Raw genomic sequence first — 22,965 nt, 5'->3', positions numbered from 1 at the left:
CTCGCGTGCCTCGTGCGCCTCGTGCGCCTCGTGCGGGGCGCGGCGTTCGCGCAATCGGGAAGCGACTCTCGAGCTCCAAGCTCCGCAGGGGCAGCTGCTCGCGCCGCCCAGCGCGGACGACCCCGGGATCTCGGGGAAGCAGCGAGGCCCAGGGGCGGTGGCGGCGACACCCCGCCCCGCCCAGCCGGCCCGCGCCTATAGCGGCTGCAGCCAGCGCAGGGCTCCGGGCAGCACCCAGGCCGGGTCAGGGCGGGGGCCCTTGATCTACTTTTTCAGAGTACTGTACTTTTCAATGTAGAGGTCTTTTACTTCTTTCATTAGATGGATTCCTAGGTATTTCATTTGTTTGGATGCTATTGTGAAAGGTGGTGTTTCCCTAATTTCTCTCTCAGTGAGTTTGTTGTATGTATACAGGAATACTATTGTTCATTTTTGAGTATAGACTTTATATCCAGCTATGCAGCTGAATTTGGTTATTAAATTTAGAAGTTTAGAAAATGAAGTGATGAAGTTATGAATCCTACTTGGTCATGGTGTATAATCTTCTTGATGATTTGCTGTATTCTGGTTACCAGTATCTTATTGAGGATTCTTGTGTCTGTGTTCATTAGGGAGACTGAGGTGTAGCTCTCTCTTTTGGTTGGATTCTTTTCTAGTTTTGGTATCAAAAGCTTGCTTCCAGGAATGATTTTGAGAGTATTGTTTCCCTTTCAGTTTCATTAAAGTGCTTGAGATGTAGCAGCATTAGATCTCTAAATTTCTTGTAGAATTCAGCAGTGAATCAGTCAGGTCCAGGGGTTTTCTTTGTTGGTAACTTTTAAATATATTTTCAATTTCATTGACTGATGTTGGGTTATTTAAAATTTTATATCTTCTTGATTCAGCTTTGGTAATTCATATGTATCTAGGAATCTGTTCATTTCTTCTGTGCTTTTCAGTTTATTAGAATACAGGTTCTTGAAGTAGGTATTGATGATCTTCTGGATATCTGTTGTGGTTTCACCCTTTTCTTTCTTAATTGCATGGATTTGAGTCTTTTATTTCCCTTTTTAATAAGGTTGGTAAGGATTTGTCAATTTTATTTAATCTTTCAAAGAACCAACTATTCAATTCATTCTTTGTACTGTTTTCTTGATCTCCATTGCATTGATATCTGCTCTGATCTTTATAATTTCTTCCCTTGTATGAGCTTCGGTCTTGACTTTTTTTTTTTCTAGAGGTTTTGAGGTTCGATGTAAGGTTTTTTATTTGACCTCACTCTTTTTCTGATATGGGAATTCACCACTATAAATTTCCCTCATAGGACTGCTTTCATTGCATCCTATACATTCTGGTATGTTGTATTGGCATTAACATTTAATTGTAGAAACTGTCTAATTTCATCTATGACCCATTGGTTGTTCAGAAGGGCATTATTTAATTTCCATGTGTTTATGTGATTTCTTTTACCATTGATTTCTAATTTCATTGCACTGTGGTTTGATAATATGCATGGGATAATTTTAATTCCTTTGCATTTACTTAAGCAGGTTCTATGAGCTCGTATATGGTCCGTTTTGGAGAATGTCATATGTGCAGCTGAGAAGAATGCATATTCTGATGTTGTAGGGTGGAGCACTCTGCAGACATGTCCTAAGTGTATTTGTTCAAAAGTTTGGTTCAGTTCTGATATTTCTGTGTTGATTTTTTATCTGGTTGATCTATTTGTGAAAGTGGGGTTTTGAGGTCCCTCATTACAATTGTATTAGTGCTTATTTGATTTTTCATGTTCAATAATATTTGTTTTATATAGTTGGTTGTGCTGCTATTTGGTGCATATAAATTTATGATTGTTATCTCTTCCTCTCTACAAGTATGTAGTGACCTTCTTTGTCTCTCTTGATCAGTCTTGGCTTGAAATCTACTTTGTCTGCAAATAGAATAGCTACCCCTGCTTTTTTCCTGGGTTCCTGTTGCACGGAGTACTGGTTTCCATCCTTTGACTTTCAGTCTATGAATTTCTTTTTGAATTAAATGTGTTTCTTGTATGGAGCATATGGTTGGATCTTAATTATTGATCCATTCTGCCATTCTGTTTCTTTTGATTGGTGAATTGGCACCATTTACATTGATGGTTATAACTGATATGTACAGTAGACCCTCAAGTTACAATCAGCCTGACATACGAACAACTTGGGTTATGACCAGAATTTTAATTTTAACTTATGTGTTAGTTACTTTTCAAGACAAAATACCCAACACCCAAAGTTAAAAGAGAAGGGGTTATGTGGCTTATAGTTCATAGAGGTTTCAGTCCATAATGCGCTGGCTCCAAGACAAGGATGGCAAACAAGCATTGCAGAGGAAGAACAACATGGTGCACACAAGGCAGCAAAGGTGACAAGACAGTTTAACAGCATCTTTCGCTCCCACCCCGCCTGCTTGGTGGTGGAGGCGGTGGTGGCGGCAGCAGCAGAGGCAGCCGTTGTTCCTGCCTCTCCACCACCTCCACCGCTGCCTGTCCTTTGGCGGGCGGCGTTGGCGGGGAGGGGGCAGTAGTTGTAGATCCCGCCCCTGCCTCAGTGAAGATACTATATTGAATGAAGAAAGACTGAACTTTTTACAGGTGCTTTATATAAAAAGCATCTGTGGAGTAGTGCTACAGTTTTAATAATAAAAGATTTTACATTATGAGGTGAATGGGAGTAGAGTATTGGACAAAAATAAATTTTGTAATCTCTACATCATGATTTTTAGCTCCCTGATTGTTGTACAGTCTCACTAGGGGAAAATTCATGCTGAAAAACTGAAGCAAGTACTAGATAAATATGATCAGATTTCTCCACCAAGTCCTCAGACTGACAAAAGAGAATCCCTTTATGTCAACCTAATGAAGCATTCAAAGTCATATGACTCTTTTCAAGATGAACTTGAAGATTATATTAAAGTGCAGAAAGCCAGAGGCTTAGAGCCAAAGACTTGTTTCAGAAAGATGAGAGAGGACTATTTGGAAAGCTGTGGGTAAGGGGAAGAAGTTGCTTCCAGACCCAGGTATAGAATGTTTGATCAAAGACTCCTATCTAGAACCATCCAGACCTACCCAAGATTACGTAATATTTCACAGACAGAAAACCAGTTACCTCAGTGGTTCCCTGATTATGACAACAGGCCAAGACTATAGAGTGTCTAAGCTACTGTCAGTTCCCCAGGGACTGTTTCTCAGAAAAACCAGTACCCCTGAACCTCAGTCAGCAAGAATATAATCATAGTTCAGCCAGTGTAGAATCTAGAGGTCCCGAGCACCTCTCCTCGGGAGCCAAGACTGGTACCCATCAAGTCAGTCATCAGAAGAGAGGAAGGCACTCAGAGGAAGGCAAAGAAAAACCAAAGGAGGAACAGCCCAAGAATAAAAGGAAAAGAAGTCCTGAGGAAGTGGATTTAGAAGAAGATGAGAGCATCCAAAGAAGGAAAACAGAGGTAGAAACTGAAACTGACCAGGTCAGCACAGAAAAGCTTAAGCATCAGAAAGAGAAAAAACGCCGAGATGTAGCCTCTCAGAGGGAAGACCACTGTAAGCGTAGAAAAGAGAAAAAGGAACAAGGCAAAGAAAGAACAGAGGAAGAAATGCTTTGGGACCAGTTTATCCTTGTATTTTGAACCTCTTTTAGTTGGTTCTCCTGAGGTTAAATTGAAAAAAATAGCTAAGGATCTTGGTTTTATGATATTCATGTTCACATCACTTACATGAACATGTACTTTAATTATCACAAACGCCAGGTGAACATGAAGTATTTTAGTATGCTTGCTCTTGAATGTGGAAATTGCTTTTCCTCATTTTCTGAAAGGATTATTACATTTTTCTTACATTTAATATAATTTCCCTCTAGGAGAGTGGCTCTGGTTTATTCAGATTGCCATGATGGTGGGATTATTTTTCCTTGAGAAATAATTTATTTTAAATTGGAGGATTAATAGGCTTTGCAGAATCTATTTCTTGATTAGATTTGTTTTAGCTTTGAGTTGGGTATTTTTATGTTCATTGGGGTTTTTTTTGCTATAAAGCAATTCAGATTTTTTCCCCTTGTTAACTTGCAGTATATTTTCTAGATTGGAAAGTGGAAAATGAATACATTATAATAATGATAAGCTTATGTTACATATAGTTTTAGAAGTTTCAAAAAGTCTTGATACAAAATCAGTTTATATTCTGCAGAAGTTTATAATAAAGTGTTTTATTAATTAACCCCCCCCCAGCATCTTTCTGCCCCTTTTATCTTATTCAGACTACCAGGATTAGGGTAATGCCAAACAAATCACTCACCTGTAGAGGTTTAGTAATCACAGGCCCTTAACCCCAGCATCACACATTCCAGATTCAGGGCCAGGGATTTAGCTCAGAGGTGCCGCTGCCTGCCTCACAAGTGCAAGGTCCCAAGTTTGATCCCCAGTACAAAATAAAATAAAATCCAGATTCAACTACCTCTGAAAAAGAAAGTACCACTTCATCTGCATGAGGCTTTGGGGTGGGCATCTAAACATAAACCATGATAACTTACAAACAAAGTCTTGAGTTATGACCCAAATGCCTGCTGTTTGTGCTTCCAGGTGGTCTCAGATACAGATTTAACCCTTAAAGAGTTCTGGAAGGAACATTACAACATCCTTTCCTGTTTGGGGTTAATCGAGAAATCTTGGGCTAAGGACACAGATCTGTCTGTATACAGGAGAGAGACTTTGAAGGCTGTGTAGAGGAGTCTGAACCTTCAACTGACCAACTTGAGTTACAACTAGCCCTTGAGAATGAATTGAGTTCATAAGTCAAGGGTCCACTGTATTGACTTGCCCTTATCATTATTTTCCTGTTGTTCGTTCTCTTTCTTTCCCCCATTTTTAATTACTTGCCTTGCCTAGTGGATTCATTCTATTTGGGTTCATGCAGTTTTAGTCCTCATTATCTCTTTCTAGAATGTCCTTCAGAACATTTTGGAGTGCTGATTTGGTGGTTATAAATTTCTTCAGGTGTTCTTTGTCATGGAAGTATTTTCTCAATTTTGAATGGTAGTTTTGCAGGTGCATCAATCTGGGCTGGAGATTGTTTTCTTTTAGGGCTTGAAATATTTTACTCCACGAACTCCTTAACTTGAAGGTTTGTGTTGAGAAGTCTGCTGTGATTCTGATGTGCTTTCCTGTATAGGTAATTTGTTTCTGTTCTCTAACAGCTTTTAATATTCCGTTCTTGTGTTAAATTTCTGGAATCTTGACTATTTTATGCCATGGTGTAGATTTTTTTTGATCATAGCTAATTGGAGTTCTATATGTCTCACATATCTGTATGTTACATTTTTTTGTCATTTTCTAGGATGTGTTTTATGCTATTATTATTACTGGTTGTACTACTTTAGCCAAGGTGACATAATTGTTTTAATCAGTTGTTCTTCCAGGTATTCCAAGACTGAGATTTCCTGGGGGTTATAAACAATACTATAGGCTAGTGCCAAAGAACCTGGGCTAGGCCAAATAGGCAGCAACTTCTCATCCCCAATAAATTGAAGAGATAGGATCTTGCAACAGACTCAAACCTCAAAAGCCAGCTCTGCCTAGAAAATATCTCTGAGATGTAGTCATTTCCTAAGAGTTCTTAGTACTAGCAATAAAGCTACCTGCCATAAGCAATTAACAAGCATCCACCCAGAATTAAAGTAAAAAAAAAAAAAAAGAAAATGAGAAGACACAGAATCAAAATGTAACCCCAGACTTACAGCTCACTGAAGGCAAATCCAGGAGGCAGAGGTGGAACAGTTTGAAAGGCACCCACCTGGACTCTGAAGCAGTAACAGCATAAGTATCAAAGCAGATGAATGTGGCTCTAGAAGGAAAATCAAGTCAGAAACAATCTCTCAGATAACTACAGAGATGGTGACCATAATGAAAGACATGGTTAGAAATCTAGAGCAGATACAGATAAAAAATGATGAGTTTAAGAAAATGATAGGAAATATAAATGCACAAATAGGAAAGAAATGGAATCCATGAAGCAGATTCAAACAGGATCCAATATCGAGGAGATTAAAAATTCCATTGAAAGTATACATAGCAGAATGAACCAATATGAGGACAGACTACCAAATATAGAAGACAGGATTGTGGTTATGAAATGGCACTTGGAGGGCAGGCAGACCAAGGAAGAGAGCAGCACTCAGAGAATTGAAGGGAAAAGCAGGTTTATTATCACCAGTGGGCCCAGTAGAAGTTACCTTCCAGAGCCTGAGTCCTGTTTCTCCATTTGTTTTCATGTTTATCTGTTCTTTAGTCAGGGCAGGGGAGCAAGCAGAATTTTACAGAAGCAGAACTTAGGAAAGGGTAGGGAGGTGGAGGTAAATGTTTTTAACAGTTTGTCTTTAAGACATAGGGAGGTAGGCAGCTGTGTTTCAGCAGTTCATCTCCCAGGTACAGTGACCTTCCTGGGTTTAGCAGGAGGGGCAAGTCTCAGACTGTCAGCCTTGATACCATCAGTCTCTGCCAAGCTTTGAGACTGGGAGTCTCTGGTCTGTCTTCTGTTTTTCCATTTCAGTTAGTGACAATGAAAAGAAAGATATCTTAAAAATAGCAAAGAATTACAAAAGATCAATCCAACAGCTGGTAGATAATGCAAAGAAGAATAACATAAGACTGATGGGAGTCAATGAAAAAGTAGGTGATAGTGCAAATGATGTAAAAATCCTGTTCACCAAAGTAACAGCAATAAACTTCCCATGCATGGAAAAAGAATTTGATGTATAGATAAGTCAGGCAGATATTCTTGATAAGAGACCAGTTTTTGAGCCCTTGAAGGTATCAGGGAGCTCCAGACCCCCAATTAGGTTCGTGATGCAGAATGAAGACAAAGATAAATGGTAAAGGAAATGAGGCCTGGGAGGTCAGAGCTTCTAGTAAACAGAGACCCAGAACCTCCAGACTTGCCAGTATCTATTGCGCACAAAGCAGCAGGGGGCAGCATATGGTCAGGTATGTGGGGTGATGATGAGAGGTACGGACATGAGAGAGGCCTAGCAAGAACAGAACAAAGCATTCTTGCAAGAAGTGAATCTTAAATTAATAGGAACTTGTTCTTTCCCTTAGATTAATAGTAACTTTTTCCCTTTTCACTTTTTATAGAGAATGAGCAAAAATCATGGGGTCTTCAGCCATAGATGCTATCAGCTAATACAGGCGCCACAGTGTCACTGACCTGGGTTAGTCCTGGCTGTGGCCTGTGGCACATAGAGTTCTCTTTCTGCATGCCAGCTGTAGCCATTCAGCTGTGCACTTAAGCTTTAGACCAGCTCTGAATCATAAGTATAAGCCAGTTGTAATAAGCCAGTTGAATATAATCAAAGCCTGCTCAACACCAGCTTAAGGTGGTCTCCTTCAGAGGGTTTCCCTGCTCTTTGTGAATGCTTTCCCTGGAGTGACCCCTGTGGGCTGGCCCCAGAAAGGGAGGTTCAGCATTGAAGCCCCCACCAACCATAACCATATGGATTAGATCTGGGGGCAAGATCTCTCCAAAATGGCCCTCTTCCCCTGGGAGGAGGTTGGAAAGTCAGCAGTGGTGGAATCACTGGTCCCCTGGATCCTAGAAGACCTCTGTGAAGGAATGACTTAGGGTCACCAGAGTTTCCATTGGCCATAGGGGAAGGGACCAAAGGCTGGGTGGTCTGATGGGACTTTTCATCTTTTCCCTCTCCAGTCTCTTCCTGATCAGTCAGTGGGAACTGCTATGGCAGCAGTGGTGACTGCTGCTGATTCTGCTTCTTTTATTTTGGTACTGTATTTTTAGTTTTTTGAGACCAGGTCTCGTTACATAGCCCAGGCTTGTCTTGAACTATGTAGGCAAGGCTGGACTCAAACTTGTAGCAATCCTCCGGCCAAAACCTTCTGCAAGATGAGATTACAGGCACACACCACCATGCCCAGCTAATTATCTCATATATTTAATAATATTTTCCTCAATAGAATATAAACTTCAGGAGGGCAGAGTTGTATTTGTTGAGAAGCATAGAGCCTGGTACACAGTGGCACTAAATAATTTTTTTTTGTTTTTTGTTTGTTTGTTTTGGTATCAGGGATTGAACTCGGGACCTTGCACTTGGGAGGCCAGTGCTGGAACCACTGAGCTAAATCCCTGGCCCTGGAACTAGATAATTAAATGGTGAATGAAGGAAATGTTATGGCTTGTATGTAGAGGTTCCCCCCTAAAGCCTTGTGTGCTCATAGGTGGGGCTTTTCCCGAGGTGGCTGGATTTAGGGTGTGTGAATATGGATTGAGGGTTGTGGTTACTAAATGAGCCTGCTAATTAGTTTAGCATAGTTCTGAGTGTAGATACTATGAAGGCCCACCCTGGGTGTTGGTAGCACCATCCAATAGGCTTGTAGCCTGAATGGAATAAAAGAGAAAGGAAGGACTCCCTGTTGCTGCTTACTGCCTCCTACCTGACCTGCCATGGACTGTTTCTTCTCTGTGATCCCCCTCTGCCATGGTGCCCTGCCTCGGAACCAGCTGACTATGACCTGAAACCTCTACAAACTGTGAGCTGAAATAAAGCTATCTTCTTTTAATTTGTGGGTGTCAGGTATTTTGTCCCAGGAAGGAAGAAATAACTAAGACAGGAAAGATGCTGGAGAGTCAGTAGAAAAGTAGCAAAAGCAGTTAGCAGAGCTAATATGAAAATAATGTACAAAATTTCTTATGCCCAAGAGGTGAATACAATGAAATTATGTAATGATGTATGTTAGGTTGTATATATTCATGAATCATCTGTGGTACATTAGGATGCCAGGAGTATTTGAGAATATTACTAACTTTTGTTATTAGTCATTCTGGCTGTGCATGGCTGGGTTATTCTCAACAAATTACTCAACTTCTGCTCCCTGCATAAACTGAGAACCATGTTAGTATCTATCAAAACACTGTCAGGTTGGGGCCGAGGATTTAGTTCAGTGGTTCTGCTGCCTGCCTTGAAAGTACAAGGTCCCCAGTTCCATCCCCGATACCAAAACAAACAAACAAAAACACTGTCAGGTTTATATGCATGTGTATGTGTGGGTGTTGCTGGAGATCGAACCTAGGGCCTCCCATATACTAAGTAAGCTCATCCACTGAGCAATACCTCCAGCCCAGCTTGTGAGGTCTAAATGAAATGTGCAAAGTTAGTAATCCAGTGTCTATTACAACTCTCAATAAAAGTTAACTAATCATATAATCAATATGAATGGCTTGCTCTTAAGGGGCTTAAAGTTTCTGGAGTGGAAGAACTCACATAAATGCTCATTTTTTTTTTTTTTGTACTGGGGATCGAACTTGGGACCTGGCACTTTCGAGGCAGGCACCAGAACCACTGAGCTAAATCCCCAGCCCTAAATGCTCATCTTTGATACTGTAGTACCAAAGTATTTGCAGTTTCTGAATTCATCCTGTGGTCACTCACCTCCTTACCTTTTTTTAAATTTTTTTGGTGCTGTGGTTTGAGCGCAGGGCCTGGCATATGCTAAACATATACTCTACTACTGGACCCAACTTACCTCTTTATCTGACACTTCTTCTCCATGGAAAAGCCATTCTTCTACAAAACACCAATGCATTCATGAACCTTGAGATTAAAACCTAAGATCTTCATGAAGGTTATCTTATTGATACACCACCATCGCACATTGTTCTTTACCCTGTCTTGCATGATATCTCTAGGCCTTGGATACACTTTTTTTAAATGTCTAGACAAGAACTTTAATGAACTGAACACTATTATGGTATACATTCCACTGGATTATACATTGTCATTTTATTGCAAGAGAAAGTTTCTCATGTTGGCAACAGTATGCATGCTGCCAACTACCAAGTGGCTGACATATAACATCTACTTTGTTATACTTTAGATCTAAAATGTCCCTCAAAAGTCTTATGTATTCAGAGGTAGAGCTTTTAGAAGGTGATTGGATCATGGAAACACTATTTTCATCAGTGGATTCATCAGTGATGAATTCATGTGCCTATAGGAGGTGAGACCTAGTTGGAAGGGTGGGTCACTATGGGCATGACCTCCAAGGGTATATGTATTCTTGTCCCTGGCTCCTCTTTTCTTCTGTTTGATTCCTGGCTGTCATGAGATAAGCAGTTTTACTCTGCCATGTCCTGCCACCATGTGGTTTCTGCCTTGAAGCCAGCAGACCATAAACTGAATCCTCTGAAACTATGAGCCCAAATAAATCTGTACTCCTTTAAATTGTGGGTGTCAGATATTTTGTTCTAGTGACCAGAAAGCTGACTAATACACAGCTCCTGAGGGGTCCACTGGGTCTTCGGTGAACATGTTTATAGCTCAGTACAATGGGTTCTTTCCCTGAGAAAGCTGTGGGAGAAGAGATGAGGAGAGTGTATTCAAAAGGAAGAGGCAGGTGAGGCTAGAGACTCTTCAGAAAGCATTCCTTGGGCTTAGAACTTCAGAGAAATGACAGGCCAGTACTTGGACTGCTTTCTGTCACAGTGCTTGTCCTAGCTCATCTGCACTGCAGCCTCCATAACCTGGATCTTGGCAGTGCTCTCCTCATACAAATGCTTCATCTCAGCTCGATGCAGTTTCAAAGGTCCCTGGTCAGGAGCGCCACTGTAGTACAAGCAATTGTAGGACAGGTTGTGGTCTGCAGTCACACAGTCATTCATGTACTTTGCCTCCACCTGCTGCTGTCCCCGCCATTGTTCTTCACTGTGCCTCTGGGTCTCTGCAAAATACTGGTGGAGCTCATCAGTGACTTCTCTATTGTTCAGGTCATATTCTACCTCCTCATCTGACTGTCTCAGCCTCCTCCTCTTTTGACAAAGCTTGGTCTTCTCTTGTGAGGACTGCATCCTACTGTTGTCACATGGAGGCTACTCAGACTTTCTGCCCTGTGAATAACTGCAGTGGGAGTCTTACTAGGCCATGTGATGGTCATAGTAGTACTGAGGATGTCCAGCTTTGTTATCCTAAGAGCTATGAAGTAGAACCATAGTTGGCAAGTAACATGGGAAACTGAAATAGGACCCTACATCCTTCGTGTAGGTAATCTGATGGCTTTGTATCCAACCTATCACTTGATTAAGTTGCTAGTATCTTGCATATGCCGGATAGTAACACCAAGACACATAGCTTTAGCTGTGGCCACTTTTACTGCCATCTCTGATGGTGAAAATCCAAATGGGCACTCAAACTTGTGGGCACACCGCTTGCAGATTTCTGCAAGCCCCTGTTGGCCCCTGAGGAGGAGAGAAGATAGTTAAGACAGTGCTGTTACTTGGGCAGCTAGAAGCACGCTTCCGACCTTGGATATACTTTTAATGTTGTATTTAATGCAATAAGTTGTAATTCATGTTTCCCTGGTGTCTTGTTTCTTCCACTGAACTAGTGGAACTATTCACTTTTTAACTTTAGCATCTAGTCCTTTGCAGTAAGGACACGGTTGGATTCTGAGGTATAGCTTCACGATTTTGGTTCCTTCACTGAGCAGTGTCCTTAGATGCCAATCCCCCCTCATCTGTGAACATGGGGCGACAGCTTGTAAATGGTTACCCGTTGTAGTCCGTGACATTGCCAAGAAGGCTAGCTATAGACTGCGGCCAGAGGAGGAAACACGTTGGCCAGCGGTGGACGTGAAGGCGGAAGCTCACTCAAGCCACGCCCGCTGTCGCGACACACTGCGCAGGTGCGCGCGGGAGGGTGGGCGTGCCGGCTTCCCAGGCTGAGGGTCTAGCTGGAGCGGTAGGAGGTCGCGGAGCTGACGTCATCGCCGTGCGCTGCCACGTCTTCTCAGCTCCGTGGTAATGGTGGCTGAGGATGAATGCTGACGGGGCCAGGCTCTGCCTTTATCTTTAGCTGTGGCTCTGGCACTAAATTGGGGTCAGGGTCTGGGTTTGGCAGTCTGAAGCCTGCACACTTCTCAACTCCTCAAGTGGGAACAGTCTGTGTGGAAGCAGCTGGTTTGGAGCACTTTACCGGGAGGAGGGAATTTCTTGCCTGGGGTCCTGTCTAAAGCCGCCTCCTCTTAGGGATCCCGCCCCACGGGCCGGACCTCCTCCATGCGTGAGTATTAACTTGCTGTTGTGTTGTCCAACTGACCTGGGCCTGTTTTGGCCATGTGGAGTGCTCGGCGGGGACAACTTTGTGTTCTCTTTAGGAAGCAACCTGTTGAAGTTTGTGGTCTCTTCGTCGTTCACCTACCCCCGTCACATACAGTTTCTAGCTCCATCCCACTGTTTTTCGCTCCTCATTTTTCTTTCCCTTTGCTTGTTAATTGGGCAGAGATTCCTCTGCATCCAACCGTTTGAATGGTTTGTCCTACCTGGCGTTTGTTAGCCTGTAGCCTAAGGTTAAGGAGTGGGGAACGTCCGATCAATCGGTAGTAACGTTTTGAAAATCCAGGATTTTCCAATGTGTGATTCCTCAATTTTCAGTTGTACTGTATTGCTTAGGAAACATTTAGTCTTCATATTGGTGGAACCATAATTTTTGCGAAGATTGATGCAAACACATCTTTGTTTCGGTGAGGATCTTTTATCTATTACTGGCCTTTTCATGTCTCAGTTTCAATAATTTCTACATGATTTTTCGTCAGTTTTTCTGGAGTATCGATTTGAGTTTCTTTCGGTATTCTCACCCTAACATGGAGAGACCACTTAAAACTCTTTTTTACTTTTTAAAGAATTAAAAAGTCTATCCGTGGGACCGGGCATTTAGCTCAGTGGTTTCGCCACCTGCTGTGCAAGCGCAAGGGCCCGAGTTCGATTCCCGGTACCAAAAAAAAAAATGCTATCCGTGCCCTTTCATCCACCTTGGTTCATCCTGACAAAATCCTCTGTAGAACAAGACACAGCTTTTGTTATGGTGAAGAAATAAACTCAGAGGATAAATGACTCAAACTCAGACAATATGTGATACATCTTTACTCTGAATCCAGATCCCTTAATAAAAAAAACCTGACATTTTGGACAGTGGTAATCCTCCTGTGTTTTAAGTGCTTAACATGAAATATAAAGTTGGAAGTCTGTAAGTTGGGGTGTTGCTTGTAAACTTCCACCTGAGTGAAGTATCTTCCGTATGATACAAGTCAACTGACAAAAGACTTGAATTGTGACTTGCCAGGGCTTAGACCAGAACTTATACTTCTGGCCCATTAGAATCTGAGTAGTCCTGTCATTAGAATAAGTTAGATAATAAACACTTCAGAGCATTTGTTTAAAAATACAGTTTTACAAGGTCCATTCACTCAGTTTTTCTGTTTTTTTTTTTTCATTGCTTATTTTACAAATAGTTAACTGGTATTTACATTTTTCTTTTTTTGTTGTTCAGAGTTGAAACAGCTTCACAACCATTAACCTGGGTTGCAACTACAGGTGGCACTGGAAGCAGACTGGTTCCTGGACATGCCCGGTGGAAGGAGGGGCCCTAGTCGGCAGCAGCTAAGCCGTTCAGCTTTACCTTCTTTACAGACTTTGGTTGGTGGGGGTTGTGGCAATGGAACAGGCTTGAGAAACAGGTAAAGAAGAAATAAGGCTATGCATAATTTGTAATGTTCTATGATCAGTAAAACTAATAGGAAAGTCATCATATTAAGATACTATCTTATCAAGTTTTATTCTTTTTGTGTGTATGGCACTGGGGCCTTATGAATGCTAGGCAAGCACTCTACCACTGAGCCATACCCCTGTGTTCAAGCGTTATTTTTATGTTTTTTTTGGTACTGGGGATAGAACTTGGTACCTCGCACTTGCGAGGCAGGCAGTGGAACCACTGAGCTAAATTGCTGGCCCTTCAAGCTTTTTTCTTGACACTGAAGTGGATATCCTGTTCTTGAAGACTGGATGCTTAAGTATTCTAGAATATTTTGGCAGTAGAAAGATAGATATGGAGCCTATAAAGTGAAAGCAGTCTAAGGCTGAAAATCTAAATTATAGTCTTCTGGCCATCACCCTTTTGGCTGTTAGAAGGAGAAAAAAGTGAGTGTCAAAGTACAGTTTGAGGCAAATGTGATGGTTTATCTTACTGGCTTTTTTAGGAGGGTAGGGGCAGATTAAAACTAACAGCTTGTAGGGCACATGTCTTTAATCACAGTTGCTTGAGAGACTGAGGCTGGAGGATTGAGAGTTCAAGGCCAGCTTGGGCAACTTAGCGAGACCCTCATTTCAAAATAAACTCGGGGATGAATGACTCAAAAAGAGGACAGCTAACATGAAATTCTAAAATTATGAGTCAGATTCCATCGAGGGTTTTAGAAATTGTTTTGTCAGAAAAATGTTTGATATTAATAAACTCAGCAGTAGCTTAAACTTCTTAAGATTCATGTTGTGTTTTTTGAGAGTATAGAATTTGGTCTTTTTAATGGAAATTTATCTCCTAATTTTCAGAAATTATGATGAACGATTTCTTTTTTGATGGGGCAAGTTGCTGGGGATTGACTCCAGGGCTTTGTACATGCAAGCATGTAGCTCACTTTGAGCTACACCCCTGTCCGAGGGTGGATTCATTTTAATGATATCCAGGCTAACTCATTAGAAGGCTTGATCCTGCAGCAATGCAGAAATGCTTTTACCTGATCAGTTCTTTGGTCAAGATAATTTTTGCCAACTAATTTCTGCTTCCTCCCTAAATACAAGTGTGTTGTTTGTTTGTTTGTTTAAACCCCTTTGGTACTGAGGACTGAACTCAGGGCCTCATGTGTGCTATGCAAGTGTTCTTCATTCCCATTCTTTAAAAAATTGTGCTAAGTTCTGTGAGTGTGACTCAAACTTGTTCTTTTGCTTTTTTGAGACAGGGTCTCACTATATAGTTCAGGTTCAGGTTAGCCTTAAATTCACTGTGTAGCCCAGGTTGGGCCTGAACTTGTGGTGATCTTCCTATTTCAGCCTCTCAAGTGCTGGGATAACAGGCAAGTGCCACAAATGACTGCTTTATTTCCCCTTTTATTTTCTTTTTGGTGGTACTGAGGATGAAAGGGTGTTCTTCCACTGAACTCCAGCTCTTTTCATTTTTTTTATCTTGTCTGAGTTGCCATGTCAGGCCTTGAACTTCTGTCTTCCTATCTCAGCCTCCTGAGGAGCTGGGGTTGCAGGTGTGGACCACTGTGCCAACTTTTAACTGAGTTTAGCAGTACATCTGTATTTTCCCTGCTGTCATTGTAGCTCTTCTTCTCTTTGTTTTTGAAGTTCTAACCATACTTGATCTCCCATTCTCCACCCTCTCTCCTCTGTTAACATGTTTTTTTAGCAGTTAATTTGAGTTGGGTGGAATAATGTATTTTTCAGCAGAGCAAAGTGAAAGTGATAATTGTTCTTGATTTGAAAAGTTATTTAGACTATTATTGAGTGATAATTTTGTGACATGCTTATCTTAAGAGACTATTTTGGGAATAAACATTTCGTTATTTGTTTTGCCATGGGAAAGAAGCAGCTGGAATAGATTATTGTATAACACCTGGGAAAGAGGTATAAAAATAGAGAGAAAATAGTAGATCGCTTAGACCAGTGATGGCAAACCTTTTAGAGCTTTCAGTGATAACTCACAGCTTGCTGTGGTATGCATGCCATATAGGTTTGCCACCACTGGCTTAGACTATAACTTTAGGAAGATGGATGTAAAAAAAGACAGTGTCCAGATAAGGAGAAATTATTGTTGGAGTATCTGGTGTGTTGATGAGGGGAATAGAATTGCTTATTGTGGTGTAATTATGCGTGATATACAGTATTTGATTCTGCAAGGTATGGGTCAGTTGAAGAGAGAGCATTTACCCTTGTTTGTTAGGTGTTTGTGCCCTGATTGTTGAAGTTAAACTTGAAAATGTCAAAAAGCTAGTTTGGTGAAAACAATCAAGATTGAAATCCATAGTTTCTTGTTCTACTTTCTACCTTTGGGGAAGAGGAATTTGTTCTTGAAAATGTGTTTGGATGCTTGTCCTTTCCAAAAAAGAATGGTGTACTTTATATTTCTCGGTTTCTTAGAGGGCTTCTAGTTGAGGGAGATTATTTAAGGAGGACTAAGAGTCAGTCTTAGTCATTGTGTAGCTTTGCTAATAATATCCCTGAACCTATCCAGATGACTACGGCTTTCTCTGTCTCTTCTAGTTCCTCTTTATGCTTTTGAATCTTTCTTTACCCATTTGTTTACCTAAATTGTACTGCCTGCTGGCTCCATAGGACCAGTCTTAAGTCTGCTGTGTTTATTTTCTTTTGGAGATAGGATCATGCTATGTAATGCAGATTGGCCTTGAATTCTCTAAAGTTGCCCAGGCTGGCCTCCAACTTGTACTCTTCCTGCTTCAGTCTTCCAAGTGGGATTATAGTCATGTACACCATGTTGGGCCTTTACACAAACTTTATATGCAAAGACAAAGCAGGTTTTCAACGTAAACCTCATTGTTTATGCAGTTTAGGCTTGGTGACCCATTCTTACTATGTAGGGGAAGTTTTATAGCAGTGGAGGGAACCGTTTTACAAAATTCCCAGATGCAAGCTTTGTAAGCAGGCCTAATGACAGCTATGTTGAATACCTGATTTCCTTTGGGGAGTCTAGAATTTTGGTATTGTTAGAAAGAGGATACCGGGCTGGGTATTTAGCTCAGTGGTTCTGCCACCTGCCTTGAAAGCACAAGGATCCGAGTTCAATCCCCAGTACCAAAAAAAAAAAAACACAAGAAAGAGGATACCAATGTAGCCAGCTCCAATAAAACCCTTGACTCTCTAACAAAGTCTCCTGGTGGACAGTATTTCATGTGTCTTATTGTAACTCATTGCTGTTGGAAATAAGTGCATTACTGGGCATAGAATCCAAGAAATTCTCACTGAACTATATCCTCAGCCCTTTTTAACTTTTTTATTTTGATACTACACTTGATCTTAGTCAAAAGGCCGAGAAGCGATAACTTTTTTATTTTGATACTACACTTGATCTTAGTCAAAAGGCCGAGAAGCGATAACTTTTTTATTTTGATATAAGAGTCTTGCTGTGTCACCAAGTTGCCCACGCTGGGTTTGGACTTGAAATCCTCCTGCCCAGCTTCCCAGAATGCTGGGATTGCAGATGTGCGCCATCACCTGGCCTCATGCATTCTCTTGATGTAAGAATACTTCCTTTTTCCCTACTGATGCTCTGGATCAATTTATTTTTCACTTTGTCTCTTTTGTCTTCTGCTTCAAGTTCAGTAGCCAAAGCTGTAAAGTATCACAAGTGTAGGTCTTTTATATTTTGTTGTGAATATCTTTTTTGGAAGCTTAACATTTGATTGACTGGTTTTTTCCTTCTTTTTAAAAAATTTTTAAATTTATTTTTATTTATTTTTGTGGTTCTGGAGTTTCTTTTGTTTTTTTAAAGATAGGGTCTCACTATGCAGTTCAGGCTGTCCTTGAACTCACTGTGTAACTGTTTGCTGGCTCCATAACAGCCAGTCTTATGTCTATGTTAACTTTTGTTTTGGGGACAGATACTTGCTATGCAGTTTGGATTGACCTTGAATTCTCAAACGTTGCCTATGCTAGACTCCACCTTGTGGTGATTCTCCTCCCTTGCCTTCCCAAGTACATTACAGGTGTGCACCACAATGCCTATTTTGACTTTGTTAATAGCAGAAGTATATTAGTGTGTTTTACTTGGGAAAATTTTTAATAACCTTTTAAATCCTTAAACCATAACAGATAAGTTTAGCCTGATTCTCCCTTGCCTTATTTTTGTGGGAGCTAACACCAGTTAGCTCTCCATCCGTCCAGTGCATACCTCCACCCAGACCTTCCCTGTCCCAGAGCCACAGTGCTTCACTTACATCAGTTGTGACTGAAGGGGAATATAAGTTTTTAGTTTGTTTATATTAGAGGCTCCTAACCATGTAATGTCTCTTGAGAATTTTTTGTTTCAATAGTTTATAATTAACTTGAGTGAGGGAATAAATTGGCTGCTGACTTTGTGAGCAGAGTTCATATTCCCATGAATTGTTTGAAGTACTGTAAATGCAACATACCAATGCTAGAATTCTGTGTTTGGAAATTTTAGAGTAGAATGGTATTGCTAATATCATTCCTTCTCTAGAATCTTCTTTGAAATGATCCAAACCAAGACTCGTTTTCCCTTTTGTGTAAACAGTAGCAGATCATTAGATCTCTAACTATTCCCAGGCATATGAACAATAGGAAATTTTATTCTCTGTCCCCATCTTATCGCTTCATATAGCCCAGCTATTTCTGACATTTTTCATGATTGTATTGGTCTGCTGCCTTCTTAGCTTAAATGTATATATTTGCAGTGAGCTAAGAATAGTCTTTGCTCTTGGGATTATAGTCTGATAGTGAAGACATAGATGCATACAAAACATTATGTAGCAGCATGCAAAGTGCCATAATACAAGCATAGCTTAGGTGTGATGGTGACATAGAGTACAGATGAATCAGTTTTGTTTGAATGAGTCAGAATAAGCCCCAGAGAGGATATGTTTGAATATCTTAAAATTCTTTTTTTTTTTTCTTTTGAGTAGTGGTGTTGGGGTTTAAACCTTACACATGCTAGAAAAGTGCTGTACACTGAGCTATTCCCCCATCCCTAAAAGTCTTGAAGGATGAATAAAAAATGTCTGGAAGGATGTCAGTAAGTGTGTGTGTGTGAGTAGTTAAGGAATGAGATTATGGAGTTTATTGGATGTAAAGGGAATAAAGTCACAAAAGAACAGTTTATATGTTCCCAGTAGTAAATAACATGGGTATCAGGGTCCATGTACAAGAGTGCTGAGCTCAGGATACTGGGTTAAGCAGAAAGCTTCATAGGATCTAACAGTTTTTCAGTATTATCCCATTGGCAGTGCAGAGTCATTAAGGAGTTTTAGGTAAAAGTAACGTTGGAATTTCACTTCATTCATTCATTCATTCATTCATTTATCTATGTATGTATGTATGTATTTATGTGAGACAGGTTCTTGCTATATAATCCTGCCTGGCTGGTCTACAATTCACTATGTAGCTAGGCTGGCCTTAAACTCGTGATTCTCTTGCCTCGGGCTCCCAAGTGCTGGGATTAGAGGCATGTCCAACCATGTCCAGCAAGTTTCACTTTAGAAATATTCTTGACGGCAGTTTGGAGAGTTGGGTGGAAGTAATGTTGAATTTATTGAGGATTACTGCAGTAATTTATGTGAAAATTGATGAATGCTTGAACCAAAACCGTGAATTGAGAGGGGAAAGGTACACTTTGAAGAAAGTTCTATAAAGTGGAATACAGTTCTTTAGAGAATGATTGGATATGAAGAGACAGAAGAAAAGCTCTAGCCTAGGTTTCTTTTTTTTTTTTTTGCCATTGGGGATCGAACTCAGGATCTTGAGCTTTTGAGGCAGGCGTAGTGCCACTGAGCTAAATCTCTGGCCCTCTTTTTTTCTTTTTTGAGACAAGGTCTCGCTATGTAGTTCAGGCTTGTCCCTTGGACTCACTATGTAGCCCTGGCTGGCCTTGAACTCACAGTGATCCTTGAGCCTCAGCCTCCTGAGTGCTGGGATTACAGGCTTGTGCCACCATGCCCAACCTAAACCGAGGTTTCTGATTTGGAAAGGTAATAGGTGGGCCATGAATTGGGGTTAGGACTATAGGAGGAACACAGATTGTAGTAGACAGTAGGATAACATGGGTCTAAAACTCAACAGCGAGTCCTGTGGAGAGAGATTTCAGTCTTTGGTATGCAGTAGCTAGTGAAAGCCATAGCTACATCTTAGGTCACCAAGAGAATGATTAGAAGGAGAAGAGAAGGAAAGAGGATCCCAGAATGAAGCCTTGGGGAACTCCAGTATTTAAGGAGTAAGTGGGGAGCAGGAGCAGGCCCTTTGTGCTCAGTGACACTGAAGAGTGTCACTATTTGAGTTAACCATAGTTTTCTCTTTCAGGAATGGTAGCGCTATTGGTGTTCCAGTCCCGCCTATCACAGCCTTAATCACCCCAGGTCCTGTTCGTCATTGCCAAATTCCTGACTTGCCTATGGATGGGAGCCTGCTCTTTGAATTTCTGTTTTTCATCTACCTATTGGTTGCTCTGTTCATTCAGTACATTAACATCTATAAAACTGTATGGTGGTATCCCTACAATCACCCTGCATCTTGTACTTCACTGGTAAGTTTTTATAGGACTTCACATTCTTCATGTCCCTTAGGCAAGAAATTAGCTAGAATAATCTATGCGTAGAAATTATTTTTCCCAGTAATTTTTCTTTGAATAAATTTTTTTTAAAACCTCAGATTACTTTCAGAAAGAAAACCTCATAAGATTATTAAAATATAAGTAGTCCAGAGGAAGTAACATAAATAAAAATGCAGAAAATATTTAAATAACTTGTAATATTATCACAGGAAGGTTTTGATATTTAAATGTGTCTATCCTGTGTTAAATTTGCTGTAAATGTAAGGTGTCAAGTATGATAAAATTCCATCAAGTTTACCTTTTGAATGGCTGAATTGGGATAGTGCAGCTTATATAACAAATCAACCCCAAATCATGTAATGCATCTAACTCATAACAGTCTGAAGTGGTTGTCATGGTTGGTGGAGTTCTTCCATGTAGCCAGTCAGGAGTCCCAGGTTGGTGGAGACTGATGTTTCCAGCATGTGGCCTCAAGTGGCTGTGGTTTGTTCCTGTGAGCCAGAAAGGAGCAAGAACATAGCACAATACAAAGGAGAGTTTCTTACGATTAGGCTCCCACCATTTCCACATGTGCAGTATTACCTAAGGGAAGTTAGAAAATTCTGTAACCCTTTGGCTGGATGCATAGTTAACCTGAGTACAGTTGGATTCTGTTGTGAAAACAAATGTAGCTGTTACAAAAATAAATGTTCAGGTAGGAACTAGCTGTCTCTGCTGAGGTATATAAAAGCATATTGTAGGTTTCTCCTACTCTTTCCACCTATCTTTTTTTTTTTTTTTTCACAGAAAACTACACAGAATTTTTTTATTTTTAGGTCTCAAGATAGTTCCTGCAATTACAGTGCTGTAAAGACAGCACCAGTGCTTTATTTCTTTTATTAAATTTTGTTTAATTTTTTCCCATTCCCCCAAGCCCCCTCCCCTCCCTATGTACAAAAGTTTTGTTTCCATTTTTCCCTTCTATTTTCACTTTTTTTTTATCCATTCCTTTCTCTCTTCCTCCTCCCTTGTTGCCCTTCTCATTTGAACACTTTTTCCGATTTCCCAACATCCGTTATACATTTCAATCTTTATTTCCACTTTCAATTTCTCATACCAAAGAAACAGTACAGTATTTATTTATTTATTTTGGTACCGGGGATCGAACTCACAACCTTGCACTTGCAAGGCAGGTGCAGTGCCACTGAGCTACATCCCTTGTCCACAATGCAGTATTTAAACATGTGTATCCAATTTATTTCACTTAAGAGTATGATCTCAAGGTCCATCCATTTAGCTATAAATGTCTGAAGCTCATCCTTCTTTATTGCAGAGTAGTATTCCATTGTATTAAAAAAATCTCCTTTATCCTCTTGTCAGTTGATTGGCATTTGGGCTTTTTCCAAGATTTAAGTATTACAAACTGTGCTGCTATAAACATGGGTTGCACAGAAAATATTAAGAGAAATTGACCTTTTCATACTAGAAACTGTAAGAAGAAATTTTACCCTCAGCTGCTAATGTTGAAGTGTTGTTGTTGTTGTTTTCAATAGTTTGGCCTAGAATTTCTTTCAGAACCTTTCTTGGCTATTCACAAGGTGAAGCCCTGTGTCATCCCATCTTCACTTGGACATTTCTAGCCACATCTCCAATGTTAGCTTCTTCTTAGGGCCACCTCCCAAGTACCTCTGAATTCACAGACTGGTCTAGAGATTAAGCCCTTCCACTTATTCCTGAGGGAAGAGACAGAATCCTTGTCCCACCCCAAGGTTGCCCACAGAGGTGGCAGCTTTGCTGTGGCCTCTCATAAAGGCCACACTCACCAAATCATAGGTTTGTGGAAAATCATGCAATTATTATGTTACTGCAAGAAAATAAGTAGTGTTTTGTTACTGTCTCACTTCAGTTTTATAAAAACATATATTTCACATAATCAGATAAGAAGGAAATAGGCTTTGGAGTCAGGCAGATGTTCGATTGGGTCTTGGCTGCCTTTCTAACTGTGTGTGGGAGCTTGGCATATCTGTTAGCCTTTCTTAGCAACACAAACATGCTATTGACCATTAAGGTTCTGAGGCAATTTGCCACACAGCTCCAGATGATAGGCACAGCTGGAGGAACACAGAAATAGAGTCAAGGGGAAATCTAGCAATGGGTTCAGCTTCCCCCTTTCCTCAGGCCCTTTAATGTCCCAATGCATGTCTAGTTTCATGACTGCTAGGTGTTACATTCCAGCAACTCAAATAATTAGGTTCTTTCTGTCTTGTATTTCTTGTTTTAGTCGTATAAGTAATTCTGTTCTCTGAGTGTAAATCAGAAGCCAATCAGAAACTAGTGATTGTCTTGTTGTCTTCAGCCATAGCAGAGGCACCAGCAGTGAATGGCTGTCTGTCAACATGAAGAATTCTTGTCCTGGTTACCAGAGGTAGAGTGCCGGGGGCATAAGGCAGTTTTCAGACATCTAAGTGGCTTGTGTTTCTGCTGAAACAATCAAGAATAAGCTGTTGTCTGAGGAGCCTTACATTACTAACGTAATTGTAAGGTGGCCCTTCATATGATTGTAAATTGGGTTTGTGCTTCATCAGTAAGCTTTTTGACAAGAAGTGTCCATCACAGTGTGGCTCTCTCATTTGCCACAGCAGAATAGAAAATGAAGTATCCCAATAATTGCATTATAGTTTCCTTCTTGTGGACAAGAAAGCAATGTGGTATAATTAGGTTTGATTGGAATGCACGTTTCCGGTAAGATCTGAAATTAATGATGTTGCTATAGTGACACATCTGTGGCTACCAGTGCGTGAAACATAAAGTAATTCATTCGACAAGAGTAGACATCTGTTAACTGCCA

General features: G+C 40.6%; 1 protein-coding gene and 3 pseudogenes across 2 annotated transcripts in view; 2 read left to right on the top strand and 2 right to left on the bottom strand.

The window, feature by feature from the left end:
- The window catches only part of Tmem39a (transmembrane protein 39A), a 58,515-nt gene that overhangs the window by 13,075 nt on the left and 22,475 nt on the right, over positions 1-22,965 (top strand). The window contains exons 2-4 of one of the 2 annotated variants that reach the window (XM_021263201.2): positions 13,335-13,521; positions 17,458-17,562; positions 19,889-20,111. In XM_021263201.2, the coding sequence (XP_021118860.1) occupies positions 19,980-20,111 (132 nt within the window). In that variant the 5' untranslated portion in view covers positions 13,335-13,521; positions 17,458-17,562; positions 19,889-19,979. Of the gene's footprint in view, positions 1-11,721; positions 12,069-13,334; positions 13,522-17,457; positions 17,563-19,888; positions 20,112-22,965 lie in introns of those variants that run through there. The other variant, XM_004835670.4, reaches the window with a different exon arrangement.
- On the top strand, positions 68-10,235 carry LOC147830473 (lysine-rich coiled-coil protein 1-like; annotated as a pseudogene).
- LOC147830472 (gem-associated protein 8 pseudogene) lies at positions 10,505-10,858 on the bottom strand (annotated as a pseudogene).
- On the bottom strand, positions 16,749-16,897 carry LOC147830471 (U2 spliceosomal RNA; annotated as a pseudogene).

This window comes from Heterocephalus glaber, unplaced genomic scaffold (assembly GCF_053883595.1).
Source record: "Heterocephalus glaber isolate CG9 unplaced genomic scaffold, H.glaber_assembly_v1.0 deba00000122, whole genome shotgun sequence".
NCBI classification, from domain to species: domain Eukaryota; kingdom Metazoa; phylum Chordata; class Mammalia; order Rodentia; family Bathyergidae; genus Heterocephalus; species Heterocephalus glaber.
This window is presented reverse-complemented; position numbering and strand designations above follow the sequence as displayed.